Source organism: Cicer arietinum, chromosome 4, assembly GCF_000331145.2.
Source record: "Cicer arietinum cultivar CDC Frontier isolate Library 1 chromosome 4, Cicar.CDCFrontier_v2.0, whole genome shotgun sequence".
NCBI classification, from domain to species: domain Eukaryota; kingdom Viridiplantae; phylum Streptophyta; class Magnoliopsida; order Fabales; family Fabaceae; genus Cicer; species Cicer arietinum.
This window is the reverse complement of record NC_021163.2, coordinates 14,419,348-14,443,300: the sequence shown is the minus strand read 5'-3', so window position 1 is coordinate 14,443,300 and position 23,953 is coordinate 14,419,348. Positions and strand designations below refer to the sequence as shown.

Here is a 23,953-nt window from a genome sequence, read left to right as displayed (position 1 = left end):
CTACAACCCTCCAAAAGCAAATCTTCTTATTCTCATTCCCATAAATACTACTTAAATATTCTGCATCTCTATCATCTGTGGGAATAATTTTTTAGATCTTGGCAATCTGCATAGTGGTTAATAATGTCATTCTAATACAAAAATCACATATTTACACCAACCTTTCATTCTCTCATATGTGAAACGTTTGAACTACTTTATATTTCTAAATATAAGTAGCGATTATTAAAACAAAAAAACAAAAATTCAATAGTATGATAATTTTGATAATGTGATACTCCAATATAACTTCAAATAGTTTTATCGTGGACTTGTGCATATTAAATAACTAAGGGTATGGACTTAGTCAATTTGTAGTGGTATATTATTTTTACTGATTAGTTAGCTATAAATACACATAGTATTGACAAGTGAAGCTTCTTCTACAATCACAATTAAGAAAGAAGAAAAACCATATATACTAAGGATATAAAAATGGATTCTTCTGAGCAAACTTGTGAAGAATGGAGTTCTCTAAGTGGATTTTACACAGCTGAGGAAGCTGATTTTATGGACCACTTACTTGATAACTTCCAAGTCCCTCAATACCATTATGGAAATTTCAATTTGGAAATTCCATCTACATTATGGCCTGGACATCAATCTACAATAATGATGAATAATAATACTTCACATTTTCCTCAAAATGCTGATAATAGTAACACTGATTTTTTGAGTTTTTTACAAGCAACCAACTCTATTGCTGATACTACCAACATTGGTCAAGAGGTTATTGGTGACAAGAACTTTCAAGCTCACAAGGTTTTTGAACAAGTGTTGCTTTCTGAATCAGTTGAAGAGGGTGTTAACAACAACCTGGAAAATTCAGGAAAAAGATCTAGGAGCTTAATGAAGGTAGGATAACATAAATCTTGTTTTTCTTTCTAAATTAAATTTCTGTTTGGAATGTTTATTATATAAGTGCTTGTATATTAACTATTTCTATATCAAAATATAAAATAAAGTTAAGTTGTTTTATATAAGTTTTTTCATAAGTTATCTTGAAAGTTTAGAGAAATAAGCTGAAAATAACTTATGGGCGTAACATAAGCTCTCTTAAATAATTTCATAAGTGCTTATACCAGTAAGTAAGTTCAAATAAGTCAATCCAAACAGACGATAAATCACGTTTTCATAGTCCTAGTGATATTGTGACATGCATTTGTTTTCCAGCAGAATTAATTTTATGTGTTTGATTTTGTATGTTCTCATCATGATTTGATAATATTGATTTAATGATTCTATAGGTACAAAAGAACAATGGAAATGTTAAATCTAGAAAGAAACTAAAATCTTCTTTCATAAGCAACACTGAAGAGGATGTAAGTCCTGATCTTAAGGAGCAGAACTTGAGCTCAGAGGATGATGAGTTCAATGCTTCACAGGAGCTAAAAGCAGGAGGGTCTTCAATCTCGAAGAACAATTCGAAAGCTCAGAAGTCAAAGGGAAAATCAAAATCTAATAGAGGTTCTTCTGCCATTGATCCACAGGGCGTCTATGCAAAAGTATGTCTAACAAGTGTTTTCTTTTTTATCCAGAGATTTAATTTTTATACATTGTAAATATAAAAAAGTTTTACACATGCATCTATATGATGAGATGTGATTGGATATATATGTAAAACTTTTTTACACTGACTATGACAATGTATACTCTGATTAAACTTTTTCCTCAAAATATATTATTGCCAATAATTTTTATGTTCTTGAAATGCTGTGATTCTGAACTGTTAAAGGACTAGATCTCAAGAGATTTTTATTTGCTATTATGCAGAGAAGAAGAGAGAGAATAAATGAAAGATTGAGAATCCTACAAAGCCTAGTCCCTAATGGAACTAAGGTAGATTCTCAAAATTGCAATTCAACTACTATTAAACAATTGGTTAAGATGCTAAAATTATCTAATTTCCTTCCTCATGAATTATAGGTGGATATAAGCACCATGCTTGAGGAAGCTGTGCAATATGTGAAGTTTTTACAGCTCCAAATTAAGGTAAAAACATGAGGATCCTCCTAAGTCCTTACTTACTATGAATCCTAATTTTATTTCACTGCAAAAAAGAAAAATATATTGTGCATATTATATATTTTTGAAATATTGAGATTAATTCATGTTTGTTCATATTTTGATTTCAAATTTACAGCTTCTAAGCTCTGATGATCTCTGGATGTATTCTCCCATTGCGTACAATGGAATGAACATTGGCCTATAAACCTCAACATTGCAACAACCAGAGATATATTGCACACAATAAAATAGGATGCACCAGTTTAAGAGCTGAAGTTGCATGCTATTTTGGCATTTTGTGATGCTTCTGTTCTTTCATAGGTATTCATTTATTAATCCTAAGGAAATAACTGTGTTTATTTTTTGACAATGAGACATCATATTGAGTTGGTTTCTTGTCTCCTTATTTATGGATTTGATTATTGAAGTTTAGTTTCAACATCCCACCGGCCTTGAGTCATTGGCATCTTGTCTGGTATATTTCAAGAATCCAAAATTAGTCTGTACTTCCAAACTCTAAACCCAAAATTAGTGTCCTTCCAAGCTCTAAAGCATTCATCCAAACACCAAACACAACATTGATATTGACACCAATAATAACTTAAACAATAAAAAAAATTAAATGTAACTGCATGTGTTACTTATGTCAAACACCAGACGCACTTTCAATGTCGGTGATACACAGTTTTCAAACTACAGTCACAATTGAATTTGGAAAAAATCGGCATTCATCAATCGTAATTGAATGTAAGATTAACGTTGAAATGGTTTCTTAATGTTTGGTCATACTTATCTGTCTAAATTAAAATGGATTTATGTCAGCACAACTGATGTACATTCATCTGTATCTATGATCAAGGATTTAATCACTAATTCCATAAGCATCCCAAACTCACTAGCTTAATTATATTTCATGTAGCCGCCACAAATAAAATTCCCCAAGGTTAGTTTTTGTACAAATTTGTCACAGTCAACAAAAAATGAAAATAAACACTCTACCAATCAATAGATGAACAGTGTTAATAAACCTGTACTAAAAGCAAAATAGGTTACAATCATAAGTGTGGAACAAGACATCACATAAACATTAAACCTACAAATCTACTGAAATAACTTAAAAGTCTGCCCTAAATTCAGTCCTTTCAAGTATACAACTTGCTACATTCCGAATGACAACATAGAACATCTATCTAATTCTCAGCTTTTTATTGTTCATATGATACACTATTAATTTTTTTCAATGCTCAGAATTTTGAAAAGTTGGAAAATAAAAAATAAAAAAAGTACAAGTTGAACCACACCATGGTTTCAACACACGATTGCCAATATCCCCAACAGGCAGACAAGTTTTCAGTTTCATGCTCTTTCATCGTTGACATGATTTACAACTTCTGCTTGGCTGTCCAAGGGCATATACTGTGCCATGATTGCCCTTATTTCAGAATCCATATATGACTGCAAAAAAGCCAACAAAAATACAATTAATTTGTACTCAATCAAATACGACAAAGTAAACGAAGAAATAAGAAGGCGTTAAATATTGTCACTAAACCGGGAGAGTGCAACCAAGCTTACCCTTATTCTATATTTGTAGACAAGGTATGCCCCTGAAGCTGCCAGAACTAAACCAATTACAATGACCCAAAATGCAGCCCAAGCAGACTTTCCTTCTTGACTGGCAGTTTTACCTGCAGAATACCGAAAAAGTAATGTGAGAAAAAAGCTTATTCAAATGTTTGAGTGTGAAAGAAATGACAAGTGTGTAACTCACTTATGCAGGCATCATGGTCCCTGATATACAGAAGATCCCCACTGCAACTGCAGTTATAGCTGCCCCAGGTATTCTTGCAGCTACATTCAGGGCACTGACAAGCTTTTTTATCTTTACATTCATCAATGTCTGCAAGGATGAAGCACAAATAAGTTCAACATCAGATATTCATTTGTTCTAGTTATGATGAAACTTTTCCAGGTTTCATCCATCTCACAAATTTGAGCTGAAGGAATAGTATAACTAGTTAACTACTTTAATCGTGAAAGGGTATAGCTTGGTGGTTGGGGTGTGAGAGTTAGGGAATGGAGTGATAAGGAGGTAGTGGTTTCAATCCTCACCCTCAGCAAAATAATAATATTAACAATACTAATTACTAACATTGATCATTGCAAAAAAAACTGAACTACTTTAATCGTGAGATGTAGTTAAAAATCAAAATATGAACTATCCAAGTATATTTAACCTAGAAGCCAACATTTCACTTATTGAGACAGTAACAATCTCCCTCTGCTCACTAATATAAGTATAAAATCAAACATTAGGTATTTGAACAGGATTTTGATCTTGATCTCAAACATTGGTTCAGGTGGAAATGAAAAAGAAAAGTTGCTTTTCTACTAGGTCTTATAAGTCATGGTTAGCAAACTCTAATCCAAGTACACACCAAAAGCCAGTTCAGATGAACTTCTAAGAAAAATTGCAATAACCGTGCCAGTGACTTTGAGTCTTCTAAAAACAACTTGCATGACTTAAAATCAGCCTTTGCACCTCAACTTTAGTTGCTCACATATATCTTTTCCATAAACTATGAACTGATAAGGGTTTTTCAGTAAGAAATCAAATACTAATATAATTTGAAAAGCTTCCATAAGATAAAATCTAATCCAATTTGAATCAGTTCAATAAACCATGGATCCTATTACTAGACGTATTTGTAAAATAATGTGAATATACACTTATCACGACAACTATATCAAAAACAAAATTTGTTTCCTAAAAAACATTAAAAAAAAAGATCCGTGTATATTCTTACTGCTCTGGATAACCTTAATACTTCAAGGTTCATTCCAGGAAAAGTAAATAAATAAATAAATAACATCTAAATATCTCACCTTCACAATTTTTAACACCGTCGCCTTTAAACCCTGCAGGACACACGCATTTAACCCCTCCGTTATCCTGTTCATGAAGGTAGGACAATTTATTCATGATTCAGTTTCAGTTAAGGATTAATAGACCAATAAAATTAATAGACCAATTTATTCATGAGTGTAAAGAAACGCAGTAACTAACCAAACAAGCAGAAAATGCATGTCCATTCCGGGCTTCATGCCAACAGCCTCCATTGTTTATTTTGCACCGTCCAGGTCCACTGGCTGTAAACCCAAAAAAAACTAGTTGAATGAAACTATGAACACTTTTTAAAACAAAAAGGTTAATTTACTCTATAGGCTCCTATATTTTACTGAATTATAAGATCTCTATAGTTCATAAGTTTTCAATAGAATCCCTACATGTTCAAAAAAATTCAAATATTATGTTCTTGCAGTATAACTAAGGGGTGTTCGAGTAACAATTTATAACTCAGCACTTATTCAACAAGTGTTTATCATATGAGTATTTATGCATAAGCTGTTTCATAATTGAAGAGAGAATCAGGATAAAGTCCACATATCCTCTGCATATATTGTATTGATAAGCTATCTTAGAAAGCTAAGGAGAATAAGTTGAAAACATACTAATCAGAATATCAAAAGCTATTTTTATATTCTCTGACAGGGTATAACAGCCATCAACTACTAGAGATCTATTTTGTTTAAAAAAAATATAGAATATAGGGATTCAATAATGAAATGGAACAACAGGAAGTTAATGGTCTATTTCATCCCAATCCAAATCTCTGTCTTTTTCATCGTACAAGTAACACATTCAGAGTTAGATAAACTTCAGATGAAATTTATGCAAATAGAGATGTAAAGGTTCTGTATTTTACCTTCACAGGTCGTATAACCATCTCCTTTGAACTGCACACCATCTACCAAGGGGCATTCACATACACGCCCACGGAAAGTATCCTGAGAAAATATTCACATATATTTATAAACATGAATATAGAAAACTGGAATCTAGTTTGCTCTCTTAGATGCTTATTTTCACTATAATACAATACCTTGCAGGCAGTTACGTTAGCTCCTTTATCCTGCCAACAACCACCATTGTTCTCCAAGCATTCATTCGTCTCCACATCTACCAAGTAAGATTTTGCCATTAAAAAAGAATCAGGTTTGAAACTCAAAAGTAAACAAAAATATATTCCCCCCAATACTAAGAGATAGTAAACATTTACCACTGCTCAAACAAACAGCTGGTTCAGTAGTTTCTTCAAAACCAGAACAAATAGCTTTCATGACAGCACCTTTCTCCAATTTTCCTGCAAAAATAAAAATGTAATACTAAGGGCACTTGTTAAGAAACTAAAAAAAGAAATAAAAAAACAGTTTTGAGTAAAAATCTCACTGTTTACTATTCCAAAGTATAAATTACTCAACTTCCAATATTATTTTTCTACATTTGGATTCTTAACAAGTACCATGTTAAGTGCCCCAAGGGCACTTGTTAGCATTTCCCAATACTTTAAGAATTGAAAACCCAGATCAACATATATCAGAGAAGCATATAGTACAAACCTCGATACTGTCGACTATTGACAACTAGAGTAGGCAATATGGTAACATCACCTCGTGATCCCTTCCCAACCTACATAAACTAGTTTGTTAAATTTCTATCTATCTATATCTATATATAATATATAATAAAAACAACAATCTTGTACAATCACTTGAACAACAACATAAACAAATGAAAATTATAAAGGAGTACTTGGGCATCTTGCTCTTCTTTCAAAACAGGATTTTCAGAATCGGCATCTGGATCTCCCATGCACTTTTCAATCTTTTTAATATCAAGACCTGCAGATATTGAATAATAATATTTGAGAACTCGTTTTCAACCACCCTATAAAAACACCAAAAGCAAAAGACGACTCACTTACCAAGTGATTCGATGACAGCATCTGCACATTGCTTATTGTATTTTTTCTCCTTCATTGGGCACCTAATTTGAAAATCAGTGACATAGTCCCACCACACCCAAGGCTTTTTGGTTTCATTGGCCACCTTGTAAACACACAACTGCCTCAAATTTTCAACAACCACATCTTTCCCATCATAACCCGTGCTGAAATCCTGCTCAGGATCTGGAGCACAATATCTTCCATGGTTAATGCACTGAGACTTGCACTGCTTACTTAACGTGAATGCCTGAGGACAATACCAAGTTATGTAATGGGGTGTAAACTGAGTATAACCACCTTTCTCTAATATTTGCGCCGCACCCTTAAAATCCTTCACAAATTCCATCAACATATCACATTTAACTCCACACTCATCGTTGCTGTTGGTCCACAGCTCATACTCCACACGATCGTCTGGGTGAGGGACAGCCTCTCTCCAGTCAAGATTTACATTGACCATATCCCCACTACTTATGGCACTCTTTAGTTTTTCACCAAATTTCTTTTCAATGAGAGCCGATGGTATTGTTATGTTCTCTATATATTTTGCAGATGATCCATCCTCTTCAGGTGTGTCCATGGTTATTAATTTTTCCTCAATATCATCCGCAACAAGAACAGCAGAAGCTCCAGCCTTCTGAGCATTCCATACCTTCAAAGCAAAGAAGCAATCTGCAACAAACATGTAAAAGGAAATAACATTAAACCAGAGAGAACATTTTAATCTTCAACAATTGACATAAGCATAGCATGCAACTCCAGTTCTTGATTTCTCTGTGCCGGTGTAATAGCAAACCACAAATTAAATTCTATGTGTATTCAATTATCAATTAAAACCTAAAAAAACATCTCAAACAACTAAACCATTCAAACAAAAAAATGGCACCCCGGGTTCGAATCCATGCCCTAGCTTATCAAATGTCCCTGCAGGCTGCAGTTATCATATGAGTTGTACTTACGAGGCGGTAATGAGTGGAGTTCAGCTTAGAGGTAAGTAAAGTCTGGTCAAAGGCAGTTCCTGTCAGGATTCGAACTCAGATATCAGATATTCCCGGTCGATTTGACCTCAACTGAAACTCAATAACCACTTGAGCTCAATCACTTAGTTCACCAAGTAACACTTGAGAAACCTAAAGACTATATCTAGCATGTAGAACTCTTTGAACATCAAACAAAGAAGTAAAACTTAGCAATGCAAAAACAATAATAAACAAGTAGATTAGCATACAGAGACAAGCCATAGCAAATCTTCATGAATCCAACTAAATTGGAGTGACACTAAACAACCAAAATCAACCAACTTTAGCTCAGCAAGAAGCAGAGCAATAAACTAAAGACAAAAGAAGCTTCTAGAACAAAAATAAATCCAGCTAAAAAAAACTAATAAATAAACAAAACAACAAAATTAACTGAAACAAAAAAACTACCCCAAAAACAGCAAAAAAAAAAGGTAGAAGAATCATACTTCCTCGATCGAGCAAAACGAAGGTGGGAAGAGCACCAGGCTTAGATTTGAAGGAAATCCCAGAGTCATCAAACTCTTTACAACCCTTTCGATTATCCTTTGGGTAAAGAACGTTCCCAGCCATGCTACCTCCATATTGTGGTATCCCAAAGTTGCCAATCGCGCTATCGTAAGTTCCTTTGATACTATCAGGCGAAGTTACCCTCAAGCTGTTTTTCTCCACCACGAATTTCGCTATTGAAGACGGCGTCAACGATAGTAATAAAAACCCTAGAAATAAACCCAGAGAAGATTTTCGTAGCTTCATTTTGTTCTGCAACTGGGTTTTCCAAATCCCTAAATGGGTCGGGTTCAGAAATCAATTCCGTTAAGGAGAAGGGATAAAAATTGCAGTGTTCTTTTTTTATTAGTTTCTTTTAAAAAAGGAAAAGAAAAAAAAAGTGTGATGTATATAGAGAAGAAACAAAAGAAAAGAAGGTGGGGAAGTTATGGTTGTTTCCTTAGAGTTCCTTAATTTGTTGTTAGAGAAAGAAACAAGTACAACAAATTCAAGTATGGCATAGAGAGAGAGAGAGAGAGAAGAGACTTGAGGAAACGGAAAGGTTTTTCTTTTTCTCACTCAGAATCTAATCAATGCTCAGTCTACGGGGACATTTTTTATTTTTTTTTTACTCATTGTTACACTCTTCTTAATCTTTATTCATTTTTTTAATTCATTATTTTACCTTCTTTTCTCCATAAAATTATCGTTAGATGTGATTAAATCTTAACTCAAAATGTTTTTTAAGTTGGACAACACAAGGGAGGGTGTCCACTCAAAAATATTTTAGACTTTATTAAATATATTTACATTCAACATTCATTATAAATTTGTTTTCTTGATGCATCTAGTCAAACTACATTGGATATATATCTCATCAAACATTAGAAATAGCAATTTTTATTGAATAATATATATAAATTAAATTTTTCATTTCCATAAACATATTTATGTTTGTAAGAGTTTTTTCTATTGTATTTTTTGTTTTTTGCGTTATCTTATTGTATGAAAATAGAAAAATCAAATAGTTGTATACTCCATCTAAATAAAATATAAGTAGATTTTTAATAAATAAAAACATATAAATAAGATTAGTCTGTATTTTTAAAATAAATATAAATATATAATTTTTTTATCATTTTTGTATATAATGATATGGTAAAAAAATTTAACACACGTAATTTGAAACAAATACATATATATAACTTAAAATATTCACGTTTGTTAGTTGAATTAAATTTTATATATAATATAATATATATATATGAATATAATAGTATATTTAAAACATTGTCATTTTATTTTATTTTAGTATCAATGATATTATTATATATTATAAAAAATAATAAAATTATTTTTCATATTGAAATCGTAAAAATTAAATGTGATTCGTTATTTTTATTAAGATGTATAATTTAATTTGATAATTTTTTATTTATAATTTATTGTAGATGAAATATAAGAAATAGGCAGACAAAATTAATATATACACAAGTGAACGAAACTAAACTGATAAATCAATTAAAGTTTTTATGATTTTCTAAAAAGAAAAACAAAGGTCTTACAAGTTTATCTATTGATACTAAGAAAATCATTTATAAATAATAAATAAATTTATATGTCTTTAAGTTTTAAAATAAATACAAATATTATTAAATTAAATTTATATCTTTAATTTAAATTCAAAATTTCGTAATTATATAAATTAATTATAATAATATTAATCATCAAAGAAAAAAAAATTATATAATGCATGTGAGCTCATAAACAACAAAACTGTATTGATCAATATAATTCAAGTAATTGATCGTTTCTATGTTGCGATTAAGGATGCTAAATAGATACATGTAATCGGCTAAAAGTCTAAAGAAATCTTGAAAACTGAAAATATTATTTCGTGAAGAAAAAAACAGGAATGTTGATAGTTTGAAATATGCCAAATGTTTGGACAAAAAAATCATGTAAAATCAGGGACATACGCACTTACAACATAGTGTGGACATCTGCACTTTAATTTTTAAAAATAAAAATATTTTATTATTTAATATACATAAAGAAAGAAAAAACATATTTTTTTAGATCATGCTTCTACTATATTTTGAATATTTTAAACAAATGTGTGAGTGTTATTATAATAATTTTTAAGTGTATAAAAAATATAAAAATAAACTTAAATATGTCTTTTATTGATTATTTTGATATTTAAATGTGTTTTAAGTTAATTAATTTAGTATTTATTTTTGTTAATCATTTTAATATAAAATATTATTAACAAAAGAAAAATTTTAAAATGTATTTATAATTTAAAACATTCAAAATATTATTATTTTATCTATGAAAACAGTTGAATACGATATATAATATTTTCATTATTTAAAGTTTATAGATCTATCTCAAAAAATAAAAGATGACTTTAAAGATACAAATAGTAAATAGTAAGTAGTCTAATCAATATTTTATATTGATCTCCCAAAAGAGACATATCGTTAATGATTTTAATATTAAGGATTTTTTGTACTCATAATAATTGATGTTAGGTTTTGAATTTCATTCCTTCATATTTTATAAATTTAATATTTTTGTCTTTTTTACTAAATAATAGTTTTTTTTCTTCTTATTCTCGTATCTTGTAGATTTCCTCAAATATCTGTAGAGCATCAATACAAAAATGAAAAAAGAAACTACAATACCCTTGTTTATTAGAAGAAGAAAACAATTATAAACAAATAATTAAACTGTTTACAACTTTAAAATATGTCTTATATTGTTTCGCACATATACAGAGAAATAAAAAACTAATGATAAAATAATTTTGATTGATTGTTCTATATATTAAGACTCTATTGACTGAAATAATATTCGTAACTCTTTTTATTAATATAATAATTTTTACTAAAATTAATTTATACAATTGTAATAATATAAATTCTACTGTAATTTAAATATTTTAAACGATTGATTAACATTTAGACTTTAATATCAAATCAACCATCGTATTAGATCCTATTTTAAAAACCTTTGATTAATGGAATTCTAAGATACTATTACCGCAGCCTCTCAAGAATCAGATGATTGAAAAAATATTTTTAAAAAATAAAACAAAAGTAGATACTAAAAAGTGATAGCAGTTGCCAAATGACGCGTTCGAGCCAATAAGCATTTGACAAGTGTTTGTCAAGACTCACGTGGCCAATTTAATACAATTTGTTTTTTCTAATGCATTTAAAACTCGCATGCTTCATTTACTAAAATAATGATATTAATAGTATTAGCGGACTTATTATATCAACTTACACAAAATAAATAGAGGTATATTACCAAAATATAAATAATAAATGTTTATTGATTTTGTAGCCTAAGAAATAATTTGAGACATGAAAATGTTATAAATGAAACACTTACTGTAAAATGAGGGACAATTATTATTATTTTTGTATTAAAAATAATGATAAATATAATTATAAATCTACACAGTCTCAAATTTAAATTTAAGAGAAGATATTTAATTTAATAATATGCGTATTTGTTGGTTGAACTAACACATATGAGTGATAATCAGTTAATTAACATTTTTTCAAGTTCACTAATTAAAGATTGATAGTAAAAAACTTGGATAGAAATACTAAGCATCTTGTCTGATTTAATAGAGTCGATAGTCATATGGTACATATTAATAATCTTATTCGATTTAGTATGATTTGGACACAAAATAAATCTAATCTAACTTGATTGTCAAATTTTCCTTCACAAAATGTAATTAAGCTTACAAATTACTAATAGAGAAATACAAACTGAGATTATAGACTAAAAATTCCACTTTTCCCAAATGGATTCACTGAAACAAAACTTGAAACATAGTATATAGTATATACTACATATTAATTGATTTAGCGTTGATTCCCAGTTTCAGCAATTTGACCGTGAATTAATTATACAAGCTCAAAATTGGAGCTTTTGTTTCACGTGCGGTGCAACCATTCTCTCAAAATTGGATACTAGCTAATGCTAATTGCAAACTTATTACTAAAGTTTTTTTTTTCTTTCCAATAAATCAATTATTTAGTCTTTAAAATGGAAATAATCACCCTTTTAATCCTTAAAACTTGCGAATAAGTAAAATGATTTTCAAAATTGTAAGTCCGCAATTAATTTAGTCCTTCTGTTAAGTTATTCCGTTACGGGTATAGTAAAATATAATAATAATAATAATAATAATAATAATAATAATAATAATAATAATAATAATAATAAATAATTTTGATATATAATTATAAATATAATATAGTATAAAATACACACAAAAATTATAATAAACTCAATTACATAGTAAAAAATTTCACTTCTTTAATTGTATAAGACGATTTTTTGGAGAATAAAAATCATCAATAATTACATTTGTAAGAAATTTATGAATAATCTTCTTTTCAATATTAAAAAAAATAAAAATAGATTCCTTCTTACTTTTGGAGTTTTGTTTTAATAATTTTCATAGCTAAAAAACTTAGTTCAATAATTGTTGACATTAAAAGAACTAAAATAAACTGAATCAATCGATCTATCAATTGAAAAGTAAATATTTAATTTTTCTGTCTTTACTAATTTTCAACATAACTCAATAAATAAATTATAAAATTGTGAGTTTTTGACTCATCAAACTCAAAAAATTGCAATTCATATAACAATTGGATCTTTTTTGTTCAGAAAAATTCAAAGAATAAAAATTGTTAACAAGAGTACAAATATTAGTAACATTAAATGAAGCGTGCACTTTATTATCTTCAATGTCTTTGAGGACACTCTACCCTTGCTACCATGACTTAAGTACCTATTTCTCTTACAATTAGACCATCTTATAGCATCTACAAGGGTGGATTTTCAATTTGGTTATTTAAGTGAGTATTACCATTACATCTCTCATTTATAATATTTTAATATTAATACTTAATAAGTATTCAATTTCTTCAATCCAATACTTATAATTTACTAAATGAGTTCAATTTATAACTCAAAATCATTACATTTCACTGCAAAAAGTAAGGAGATAGTGCATGAAGAGCAATCCCTCCTTAGAATAGAATAAGGCTAAATGCATCTTGTTAGTCCTTTAAATTATTTATTATTCTCAAAATGTTCATTCTTCTCTAATTTGTTATGAATTTCTATGTATATGCACTAAATTGAGAAATTGAAATCCAAAATTCATTTCATCCAAAAACTCATTTGAAACCTAGAAATTGAAAGCATTTGTGATGGGTTTGTATGAAATATGTTGCCATAACCTCTTTATCATCCTTTAGGAAGAAATGCATAGAGATCATTACATAGACTCATATTATCATATACTAGCAGCTCTTTGTTAGCAGCTAATCATGCTGAGAAACGTTCCTAATATATTTTCACAAACCATTACTATGACTAATAAAATCTATCAACCTCTATATATCTATGTTGGACCATGTAGCACACCAGTGGTGCCATGCAATACATTTGTTTAGTTGAATCGTTGTGTGCATTTCTGCCAAAGCAGGAATCAAAATCACTACCTTCTAGCATATATCTCAATTCATAAGCAACCAAAAAACTTTTTGCATGAAAAAGGAAGAAAAAAAAAAGACAATCTTTAAGGACAATGTTTTCAAACCGGACTAGAAATCGAATTGATGTCACGAAACATTTAGAATATGGTTCAATTAATTAAATCACTTCAATCATAGTTGAACCAAGTGATAAATACAAAAATTAAAATTAGAAAAAGAATAAATAAATAAATATAAAAAAAAATATAAAAATCGGTTGAACTAACTAGTTGATTTTGGTTCAACTCTGGTTCAATTTAGTTCAATTGAGATCAAACCAACCGATCAATTGGGTATGATTTTTAAAACATAGGTACAAACCTAGTATATAAATGATCAAGCTTATACCATCTATCCAACACAGCACAAAACTTGTGAAGTTTTTGCAACATAACATAACACCATGAAAAATCAACTTTTGCTCTTATGCATTTCCTTTTCCTTTTTTGTACTTCCAATTTCAAATAAAAAAGATGCATGTGACAAGAACTCTCTTAAGACTAGTTAGTAACTTTCCATTTTGCAACACTTCCCTATCTTATGAGGCAAGAGTCAAGCACTTGGTCTCACACTTAACACTTCTGGTATTTCAAGGCTTGGTGTTCCTGCTTATGAATGGTGGTCAGAGGCACTTCATGGTGTCTCTAATTTAGGACCAGGGACACATTTTGATCGCAAGGTACTGTTGGTTTTTTTCAAAGAAGTTTCATTCTAAATTTTTATTCACAGTTCTGTATATAAAAGTTAAATTGTAATATAAAAATATATCTTGAATCATATTCTTAACATAAGGAAAAAATCATAGAAATACTTTAAACAGAATTTCAAATAGAAATAATATCGTAATGATGTCATATCTTAAATCTTATATATATTTAAATCTAAAATTATAATCTTTAAAGATATTTAAACATATATTTAAAGATATCCTAATGAGTTTTAAATGTGTTATGGCTGACAGAACATACACTCAATGATGTTTTTGTAATATTGATGCATTCATGGACTATAGTGACAAAAATGTTGCTTACTCTGTGAAGAACTATTTTTTAGTATATGACAGATAACCAAGTGCATTTCCCTGATATCTTATGCTTTTTTGCACAGATATATTGTTTCAGACTGTGATTCAATTGAAGTTTATTACAACTCAATTCATTACACAGCAACTCCTGAAGATGCACTGGCTCTTGTACTGAAAGCAGGTAATTAAGTAGAACTGAAGTTGTAACTGCAAATTACTTATACAATTTTCTGATTGGGAGGAAAAAAAATATGACCAGTTTTGGATTATTAAGTGTATGTTTGGTTTAACTTTTGGATATGGCAAAATTGATTCCTTAGGTGTATAATTGATTCTATTTCTAGAATTGATTCTAATTTGAAACTATAATTTAGAGTTTTTGTCTCTACTATTGATTTTAGTCTCAAATTAATTGTTCAATTTACTTTTTCATAAACGTATTCAAATAAAAACTATTTTACTTTCAACTTGCTTTTAACGAAAATTAATTTTACAAAATCAATTTGGTCATCATAGAACCAAACACACACTAAATGGTATGATCTTATATATCATGCAGGTTTAAACATGAACTGTGGCGACTTTCTAAAAAATACACTGCAAATGCTGTGAACATGAAGAAAGTAGACATATCTATTGTAGAACAAGCCTTGGTGTACAATTACATAGTCCTAATGAGACTTGGCTTCTTTGATAACCCAAAATCACTTCCATTTGAAAACCTTGGTCCATCTGATGCATGCACTAAAGAAAATCAGCAATTGGCTCTAGAAGCTGCAAAGCAAGGAAAAGTTTTGCTAGAAAACAATGGAGCTCTTCCTTTATCAAAGACTAAGATAGAAAAATTTGGCTTTGTTTGGACCAAATGCAAATGCCACCACAGTTATGATTAGTAACTTTGCTGGCATACTTTGTCTTGTTACTATACAAGTCCATTACGAGGACTACAAAAGTACATTTCTTCGGTAACTTATGTGCGTGGTTGCAGCGACGTTAAATGCAGTAATCAGAACCTTTTTGCAGCAGCCTCTGCTGATGCAGTTGTGTTGGTTGTGGGAATAGATCAATCTATAGAAGCAGAAGGGCTGGGTAGAGTGAATTTGACATTACCTGGATTTCAAGAGAAGCTTGTGAAAGATGTGGCTGCTTCTATCAAAGGAACATTGATTTTAGTTATAATGACATCTGGTCCTATTGATATTTCTTTCACTAAAAGTGTTGGCAGCATAGGGGGATATTGTGGGTTGGTTATCCTGGTCAAGATGGAGGAAATGCCTTAGCACAAGTAATTTTTGGAGACTATAATCCAGGTATAATATAGCTTTGTATTAATATATACCTCTATATATTTATAAGTGAATTGGAAAATTAATCCTCAAAATTGTAACCATTAGCCAAAGGAGTCCCTATTTTTTAGAATGAGCAAATACATCTCTAAAATTAAAAAATATCATTTAAAATAGTTTATTTGTTAACTTTTTCAGTTAGAGGTTTTGATGTGGCACTACGATAAATGAAATATGCAGCCCTTCCTATATCCTACATAAATAACATATCAGCTCATTGATCATTAATTTGAGTATATCATTTAGGTCATTTTTAAGGACAAATTTGTCGGTAATTGCAATTTTACATAGACTAATTATTGACAAATTAGTCTTTATGAGACCTAATTTCATAAGTTTCTGGCGTGGTGACATTAATATGTAATCAACCTGGAAGGACCACATATTCTATACATCATTATCTCTTACGATAAAATAAAAGTTTAAAAAATAACTATTTTAACCGGCAACTTTACAATTTCAATGATGTATTTGCGAAGGACTATTTTGACAAATATTTATAATTTGGAGGAATAATATGCCTATTCACTCCTACATTTATCTTTACATATTTTGTTACATGATATTACAATCTTTGGACTAACAGTGAAGTATAATTATTTATAGGTGGTAGGTTCCCTTTTACATGGTATCCACCATCTTATGTTGACCAAGTTCCAATGAGAGACATGATGGAAACTCCCTGGAAGAACATACATACATGATTGCTACTCAACAATCTTCTCTTATGGTCAAGGAATTGACATTTCCAACATAAGTTGTTTGGATTTAACATTTTTGCTTGTGATTGTTGTGAAGAACAATGGATCAAATGTTGTGTAGTGTTTTGGTGCTCTAGTGAAACAATTGATAGAATTTAACATTAATCCTCACAAAATTGATACAAATTTAATCTGACTTTTAACCATTTTAACATGTTGCAAAATGTAATTTCTCTATAGGTGCTCAATAAATCTAGAGCTATTTCCTCCCTTGAATTGGGATATTTAATATATATAAAAATTATAAATCTAGTAAAATTTAGTTACTTATATTTGTCTAGTTTTCACATTTGGAATGTACAATACACTACTACCTATTGACATTGTGTGGTGGTGCAGGGAATATGTGGCTATGAAGTTTGTTGGTGGACTGGTTGCTGCATGTCATCAAGTGTATTTGATTGATTGTGAATAAATTAATTAATGTTTGGATATATCAACAAATTAAAGTCAATTTTAATTAATATGTAAAAATCAATGTTTAGATTTCAAAAATTGATTTTAGGTAGTATGATTGGTGTTTGCTTATTCTATTTGAGAGCTGTTCAGCATAAGTGACTAACGTTATGTAGCAGTAATGTATCTACGCGCAAATATCAGCCGCCTCACTTTACATTCAAAAAAACTCTATCCATATATGTGAGAGCCAGTTTCAATTCCATTTCCAAATTTCAACTACCGTAATAAGAATATTCAAACACCCTCCAAAAGTCAAAACTACTTTCCTTTTGTTAGAAGCAAAAATGTATTGGCAACATTCGTGTATATCAACTTTATGTATTTATTTATATTTATCTTTTTAACAAATACTATTAATAATATATAGACCACTCAAGATTGAGCATAGCATTAACATTCTTTTGTCAAAATGGACTTGTGGGAGGATGTGAATGGAATCAAATTTGCATTGACCCATAAAAATCTTCCATGGCACTGCAACAATATAAATATGTCCTCCTTTACAATTCCCATATATACAAAAATAAAAACCACGTTTAACTTCAAGGCTTCATTCAATAGCCATAGTCAAAAGTTGTGTTTTTTTGAAAGAAAGAGAATTAAGCAATGGAAGGATTGATACCATATCTTATTCATGCAATCAAGAAGCAGAAGCCTCATCACCACAGCTTCACGAGGAGCTTCTCCCATTCTGAGAGCACAAACCGTAGCTACCACTTGCTATTGGAATCTGGCTCCATCACAGGATCTTCTCACAGAAGAACAAGGTCTGATTTTCAGCAACCCACAACTGAATTCTTAGAGCACAGATTTGGTGTTGATGGAGTTTTGGTTAGCCCCAAAGGCATCACTGCGACAGCTTCTACCACTTCCCATGTTACTACTGTTTCTCATGATGCTACCCAACGACCCTCAAAGAATATCAACAGCATTCGCAATTACAAATGATATAACATCATTGGGGATAAGAGGATGTTCAAATTTCCTTGTTTTTTAAGAAACAATATTTGGAACTTTTAGATTTTTTATGTCTCTTCTCAGGTTTCATTCATTTGTTTAAGATGATGGGCAAATCTCATCTGCCATTGTTGTGTATAGTGTATACTTTTGATCTTGTAATTTGTAAGCTTATCTCTAGGGAATTAACTGTAATGAATACAAACTTTTTATTTATGTGCTACAATGAAGATTAAGTTTAAAGATTTGAAGTGAAACAATTCTCTTTTCTTTTAATTACATGTCTAGAAATATGGATTACTACTACTCATGTAGTTCATTTATGTGCTACAATGAAGATTACAAATGTGTGGTTCATTATTTATTTCAGTTGCTCGGTATTTTGGTTATAAAGTTGTAGCTGTTAACAAAGATCAGAAGTACTATTTCAAAAATGAAAACGCTGTAAAAAAGAATTTGGATTTTTTAAAGTTAGAATAACGTTATGCTCACATTTTTTTCTCATACATACCTCTCTCTACACTAGCTTATTTGTAAGATTTGGTAAAATAAAAGGCTTATTAGTAAAGGGAGATAGTCCTGTTAAGCTATTTGCAAAAATTGATAGCTTTCTCTCAAGAGACCCAATAGGCAATAGCTATGCTGAATTTAGCAATGACTTGATATATCATAATAAGCGATTTGGCAGCTCAAGTGCAACACATGCCATAAAACTAAAACAAGTAAACTAGAAAGATAGACAAAAAAATTAAAATTGGTAATCTCTGGAAATTGTCCAACATGCTACGTGTTAAAATAATGATTTCTGAAAACAACCATAACAAACTTTACCAAATACTGGCTACAGTTCGATATTATGAAGCCAAGAGTGCTTCCAGCTTTGCAATCTGATCATCCTCATTCTTTGCAATGGGATCCTTGTTAACCTCTTGATATAAATCATGTTTCCATTTCTCTGTTCGAGTCTTAATAGGAGGAATACCCTGTCTTCCATTAAATTTATCCCTTCCTCTGTAATTGCTATTGCTGACACTTTCCCCGTACCTTACTCTTGATGAAAAGGCATCCCTCCTAGCTTCTATCTTGTTGGGTACCCTGTCCTCTGCAATTTGCTTCTCAGGTCTACCCAGATGGTTAGGGTTGCTGCTTCTTTCCTCCTTCCTTTCATTCCTTTCTGGAGGGTGGTCAGTATGGCTTGACTTTACTGTCACCGTCGCAGCTGGATTAGCCTCTCCTGAATCCACTGGAATCTTCTTCTCCCTAAATGCTGGCCTTTTCCTTATAGAAGGTGTTGGATTGTCTTTCCTTTCTGGAAAACTGTCTCTTCTCTGAAAATTATCATGCAGTTTAGCCCGTGATTTCTCATCTCTTGGTTCTCTACTCTGACTTGTTTCCACCCGTTGATTATTCTCTTTACTTTGAGTATAGGCTTTTCCTGCATGGAATTGAAGTATTATGGGCTTGAGTGTATAGTCAATCTACAAACCATCCATAGACAATAAAAATGAAGGAAAAGAATATATATATGTCCAACATAAAAATAAGGAAACTCACCACCAGCTTCCCTTTGACCAGTGTTTCGACCGACTTGCACATTAATGTCCCGTTCATCATGCTGTTATAAAAACTATGGGTGGCCAAAACGGGTCGATCTCGCCCGCCTGGGCCGTTTAATCCACTATTTTATGCGGGGCGAGTTGATGTTTTGAACTCAACCACTCAAGTTGGCCCACACTATTTAACACACTGAAAAAACAGGGCGAGATATGTTGACACATTGGGTCAGTTTTTGGAGAAAAAAAAACTTTTCCAAGTTATATTTGTTATTTAACTTATTACTTTTTGCGGCCCATTTTTTTTTTAAATTATCCGGAAGTGCCCACAACAATATGTCCCATTACTTACGAACCCAATAAACTAGGGCCTTATTTTAATAGTTCTTTCCTCCTGCCACTCCAACTGCGTTGTGCTGCTCGACAGCGGGTTTACAGTTCTCCACCGTATTTGTGTGCTCTTCATTCTAGTTAAGGTTAGTTACATTCTGGTTTTTATCTTGGGTTTTATTTTTTGGTTCAATTTCCTTTAGTTTTAGTATTCCTTCTAGTTTTGTTTGGGTATTCCTTCTGGTTTTGTTTTGGTATTCCTTCTGGTTTTGTTTTGTTTTGGTCTTCGTAGTTCTGGTGTTATTTCCGCATTTTGCACTATTCATCCCTATGAATATTAATTAGATTTCTGGCTACCATGTCTTTAATGTTGCTTCTTGTTCAAACAGAAAAGAGGGGAAAAAAAGCTTATTCATTATTAGGACCTGCATCACGCTACCATGTCTTTAATGTTGCTTCTTGTTCAAACAGAAAACATGGGAAAAAAGCTTATTCATTTTTAGGACCTGAATCACGTGCTTGAAACCTGCATTTCATTTTTCAACTTCAAGAAAATAAAATGAAAAGGATGTTATGTAGTTGTCAAACTGATTTGGCTTTTCGTGCATCCATCTTGTACCTTTTTTATTAAGTTATATTGAAAGTTGATTTACATTTTAAAAACTATTCTGGTTCTTGATTATGTTTTGGTCTTTGGGGTGTTGTTGTTGCATTTCCATCACGTGTTGTTTTCTTCTGCATTTCATATATATTTTCTAAATTGTAACTTAGTTTTAATAGATGCATATCTGATAGCTATAAATGGATTCACAAGCTGTTGGTAATTAATTTGTGAATGAAGTTAATGTGAAAATTTTGGGAGTTAGGACTAAAACTATTCAAGGTGATGAACCACCTCAAAAGTAAAAGGACCAAAATTACTAATGCAGATAAGTTTTTACTAGATTAGGGACTGATAGTAAGGCTTACTTTTTAGGTTTGAGTCTGACCTTGATAGAAGTCTGGTATGGTCTATTAAATAAGTAATCAAGCATATCTTTAAATAGATTAACAAGTTAATAAGTCAATGAAATCAAGTTCTATTTTGATATTTAATATCACATTTTAAAGAATATGACTTTATACTTAAATTATATTTTATAATAATACATTTAAATATGTCAAAAATTAAATGAGGTTAATATGCGTAAATTACTAAAAGTTGAATATATAACAAAAGATCAAATTATTATTAATATAATAATTATAGTAGTAAAAAATTATTATTTATATTTATTTAAATAGGCCGACCTAATAGGCCTAAAAGGCTTATTATGTGGTCTGTAGCCTGACCTTTTTAACTAAATAGGCTTTTTTAGAAGCCTTGACCTTATTGTTTAAGAAAAAAGTCTGGCCTGGTTTGGCTTGGACCTGACGTAAACCTCTATCGATCGGTCTGGCCAATTCTCATCCCTAGTTGTGGATAGGTGTATAGGTCGGGTGGTTGGAACCATGTCTCTAAACCATCATATGAAACAGTGCAAGAAAATCAAATATGTTGATGTTGGTCGTGAAATGTATTGAAAAAATTAAATGATGTGTATTTTTGTGTGCCTAAATGATTTGGATTTGGTGTTGCGACCACACAAGAATTACTCAAGAATATATTATAATGTGAGAACAAATTCCAATTGTTTGCTATTTTGATTTTTTTTTTCTACAGTTTGTATAATTTATGCTATATTTCTTTTTGCAAAGGCATATAATTTATACTATATACATAACATAAAGACTCAATAATTAGTTGTGAGTCTTGTGACTAACCGGTGAGATGGTGAAAAATGGCAGCAAGAGTGAGAGAAGAGAAGCCCAAACGCTGTTCTCGTGTCTATTAATTGCTTCCTAAAATACTCCAACCAAAAAGTCATAACTTCTAAATTAAGGGTTTGTTTTGGAATTTTTTTTTATCGCATTCTGAGGTTTGGCGCTATAACATCTGCAACAGCTATTATTTTGGATTCTACACTAAATTGCTCTGCTACTGCATGTTCTATAGCGGACAGGGGATGGTCTGCTATAGCCCCTTATTGACAATTGACAACATTGATTTTTGGCTCGATGCACTTGCCTAAGAGCATAAAAGGGGATAAACAATATCCAATCTTATTAGAGATATAAATTTCAGTTTGTATTATGCACTGCATTATTTTCAGTTTTACTAGTGTAAAGCTTGTACTAAGATTCTAATGAACTCCGTTCACAGTCTCTATGAGATTGATTCTTCACTCTTTGAGTTTGTAACAAATCTAATACAAGTGAACATGCAGATTTGAATATAATTAGGTGCAGAACATGGTCCATATGTAAAACAAAATTGGTATAACCTGATAATAAGAGCGAGATCTTGGTGGTTGAGACAAATGTTTGGACGGGTCAGAGTGATCATTTGGATTTGATTTCTTGGTAGAAGCATCGTTAGGATCTTGCTTAGAATGGTGTGGCAGTGTTAGGTTTCTCTTTTTATGATCTCCTCCTCTTCCTCCTCCATCATTTGTGGTCACTCTCTCCCTTTCTTTTTCTCTTTCTCTATCTCTATCTCTTCTATATCTCTTGGGGCTAAAATCAACATCGCCGGAATCAAAATTCAAGAAATCGAAATCATATAATTGAATTGGAACAAGAACTACGAGATTACAGTTTGAAGTAAATAGATAATGAGACAATGCAGTGCAATGCAATGCAAAGCATTCAATTACTCATGAAAACCAAACAGATATTAAAAATAGGCATAGAGATTATTATTATTATTATTATTATAATTATAATTATAATTACCTTGGTTCTCGTCGATCGAAGTTAGAATGGCGACGCTTGGAATCGGAGTCTCGGGGAGACATGATGAATTAGGGTTTTGCAGCAAAATCTCAATCTTGAGCTACACTTTTGGGATTACGGGCTAAGCTTCTTTCCATTTCCACCTACGTGTCGCGGTCACTATCCGGGCAACACAGTTTTAAACCAGCGCAGTTTCTCTCTTCTTCTTTTTTTTTTTTTTTTTTCCAATTAATAAAATGTTTTTAATTAATTAAAAAAATCAAAATACTTGCTTGTCCCAAACAGAAAACTTATACTAGCCTCGTCCGCTTTCTTATTTCAGTAACATGTGTAATTTTGAATTTGTTTGAGTCAAATTTAATGGATGCTTAATCCCTTCGTTATTTTTTTTTTTTTTGCCGTATATACTTTAAATCTTTTGTTGTCTTGATTAGTTAATGTTGGATCTGTGTTGGTGACAGTTGCTGCAAGACTTTAATAGTGAAGTTGTTGATGAAGATTATATGTAGCAAGTTCCAAAACGTGTTGTTACACTAGCCTTTAGGTTCGATTCGCCCCCACCAATCGGATGCAAATGAGATAACCAGCGAATCCCTTCAGGGTACTTTGGAAACCTTGATATGATTTGCACTATCACACCAAGAATATCTTTCAATAGTATGTTACAAAATAATGTTACCTATTCTTTTCTCATGCATTAGAAAAGAATAAGTTGACTTAGTATATGAGAATGAG

General features: G+C 30.9%; 5 protein-coding genes across 5 annotated transcripts; 3 read left to right on the top strand and 2 right to left on the bottom strand.

The window, feature by feature from the left end:
- The first annotated feature begins 201 nt into the window (after window positions 1-201).
- LOC101491345 (transcription factor bHLH84-like) lies at window positions 202-5,000 on the top strand. The gene is made up of 5 exons (XM_004496821.3): window positions 202-894; window positions 1,287-1,544; window positions 1,813-1,878; window positions 1,966-2,031; window positions 2,183-5,000. The coding sequence occupies exons 1-5, from the start codon at window positions 475-477 to the stop codon at window positions 2,249-2,251; spliced, it is 879 nt and encodes a 292-aa protein (XP_004496878.1). The 5' UTR covers window positions 202-474; the 3' UTR covers window positions 2,252-5,000.
- Window positions 3,028-9,002, bottom strand: LOC101491030 (vacuolar-sorting receptor 1-like). The gene is made up of 12 exons (XM_004496820.4): window positions 8,359-9,002; window positions 6,873-7,565; window positions 6,701-6,789; window positions 6,508-6,577; window positions 6,168-6,251; window positions 5,991-6,067; window positions 5,814-5,895; window positions 5,114-5,196; window positions 4,933-4,999; window positions 3,818-3,946; window positions 3,622-3,734; window positions 3,028-3,501 (listed from the first exon to the last, which is right to left on the bottom strand). The coding sequence occupies exons 1-12, from the start codon at window positions 8,663-8,665 to the stop codon at window positions 3,403-3,405; spliced, it is 1,893 nt and encodes a 630-aa protein (XP_004496877.1). The 5' UTR covers window positions 8,666-9,002; the 3' UTR covers window positions 3,028-3,402.
- A 4,645-nt stretch (window positions 9,003-13,647) lies between these two features.
- On the top strand, window positions 13,648-17,264 carry LOC101499484 (probable beta-D-xylosidase 5). Its single transcript, XM_073367255.1, is given in 9 exon segments — window positions 13,648-13,651; window positions 14,520-14,658; window positions 15,082-15,179; window positions 15,558-15,581; window positions 15,584-15,837; window positions 15,839-15,910; window positions 15,913-16,231; window positions 16,234-16,308; window positions 16,951-17,264. Coding segments are annotated over 9 exon segments (1,083 nt in total). The 3' UTR covers window positions 17,049-17,264.
- Window positions 17,265-17,964: 700 nt separating this feature from the next.
- On the top strand, window positions 17,965-18,797 carry LOC101490708 (uncharacterized). Its single transcript, XM_004496819.4, has one exon. The coding sequence runs from the start codon at window positions 18,171-18,173 to the stop codon at window positions 18,510-18,512; it is 342 nt and encodes a 113-aa protein (XP_004496876.1). The 5' UTR covers window positions 17,965-18,170; the 3' UTR covers window positions 18,513-18,797.
- A 364-nt stretch (window positions 18,798-19,161) lies between these two features.
- Window positions 19,162-23,436, bottom strand: LOC101490385 (uncharacterized). Its single transcript, XM_004496818.4, has 4 exons — window positions 23,219-23,436; window positions 22,768-22,999; window positions 20,076-20,136; window positions 19,162-19,956 (listed from the first exon to the last, which is right to left on the bottom strand). The coding sequence occupies exons 1-4, from the start codon at window positions 23,278-23,280 to the stop codon at window positions 19,376-19,378; spliced, it is 936 nt and encodes a 311-aa protein (XP_004496875.1). The 5' UTR covers window positions 23,281-23,436; the 3' UTR covers window positions 19,162-19,375.
- Between the last annotated feature and the right edge of the window lie 517 nt (window positions 23,437-23,953).

Coding starts and splice junctions, on each gene's coding strand:
- LOC101491030 (XM_004496820.4), bottom strand. CDS start 8,665: ATGAAGCTACGAAAATCTTCTCTGGGTTTATTTCTAGGGTTTTTATTA. Junction 3,947..4,932: donor CGGTGTTAAAAATTGTGAAG/GTGAGATATTTA, acceptor TCATCCTTGCAG/ACATTGATGAATGTAAAGAT. Junction 3,735..3,817: donor GGACCATGATGCCTGCATAA/GTGAGTTACACA, acceptor GGTATTCTGCAG/GTAAAACTGCCAGTCAAGAA.
- LOC101490708 (XM_004496819.4), top strand. CDS start 18,171: ATGGAAGGATTGATACCATATCTTATTCATGCAATCAAGAAGCAGAAG.
- LOC101490385 (XM_004496818.4), bottom strand. CDS start 23,280: ATGTCTCCCCGAGACTCCGATTCCAAGCGTCGCCATTCTAACTTCGAT. Junction 20,137..22,767: donor GATCTCGCTCTTATTATCAG/GTTATACCAATT, acceptor TTTTTATAACAG/CATGATGAACGGGACATTAA. Junction 19,957..20,075: donor TGGTCAAAGGGAAGCTGGTG/GTGAGTTTCCTT, acceptor AATTCCATGCAG/GAAAAGCCTATACTCAAAGT.
- LOC101491345 (XM_004496821.3), top strand. CDS start 475: ATGGATTCTTCTGAGCAAACTTGTGAAGAATGGAGTTCTCTAAGTGGA. Junction 895..1,286: donor GATCTAGGAGCTTAATGAAG/GTAGGATAACAT, acceptor ATGATTCTATAG/GTACAAAAGAACAATGGAAA. Junction 1,879..1,965: donor TAGTCCCTAATGGAACTAAG/GTAGATTCTCAA, acceptor CATGAATTATAG/GTGGATATAAGCACCATGCT.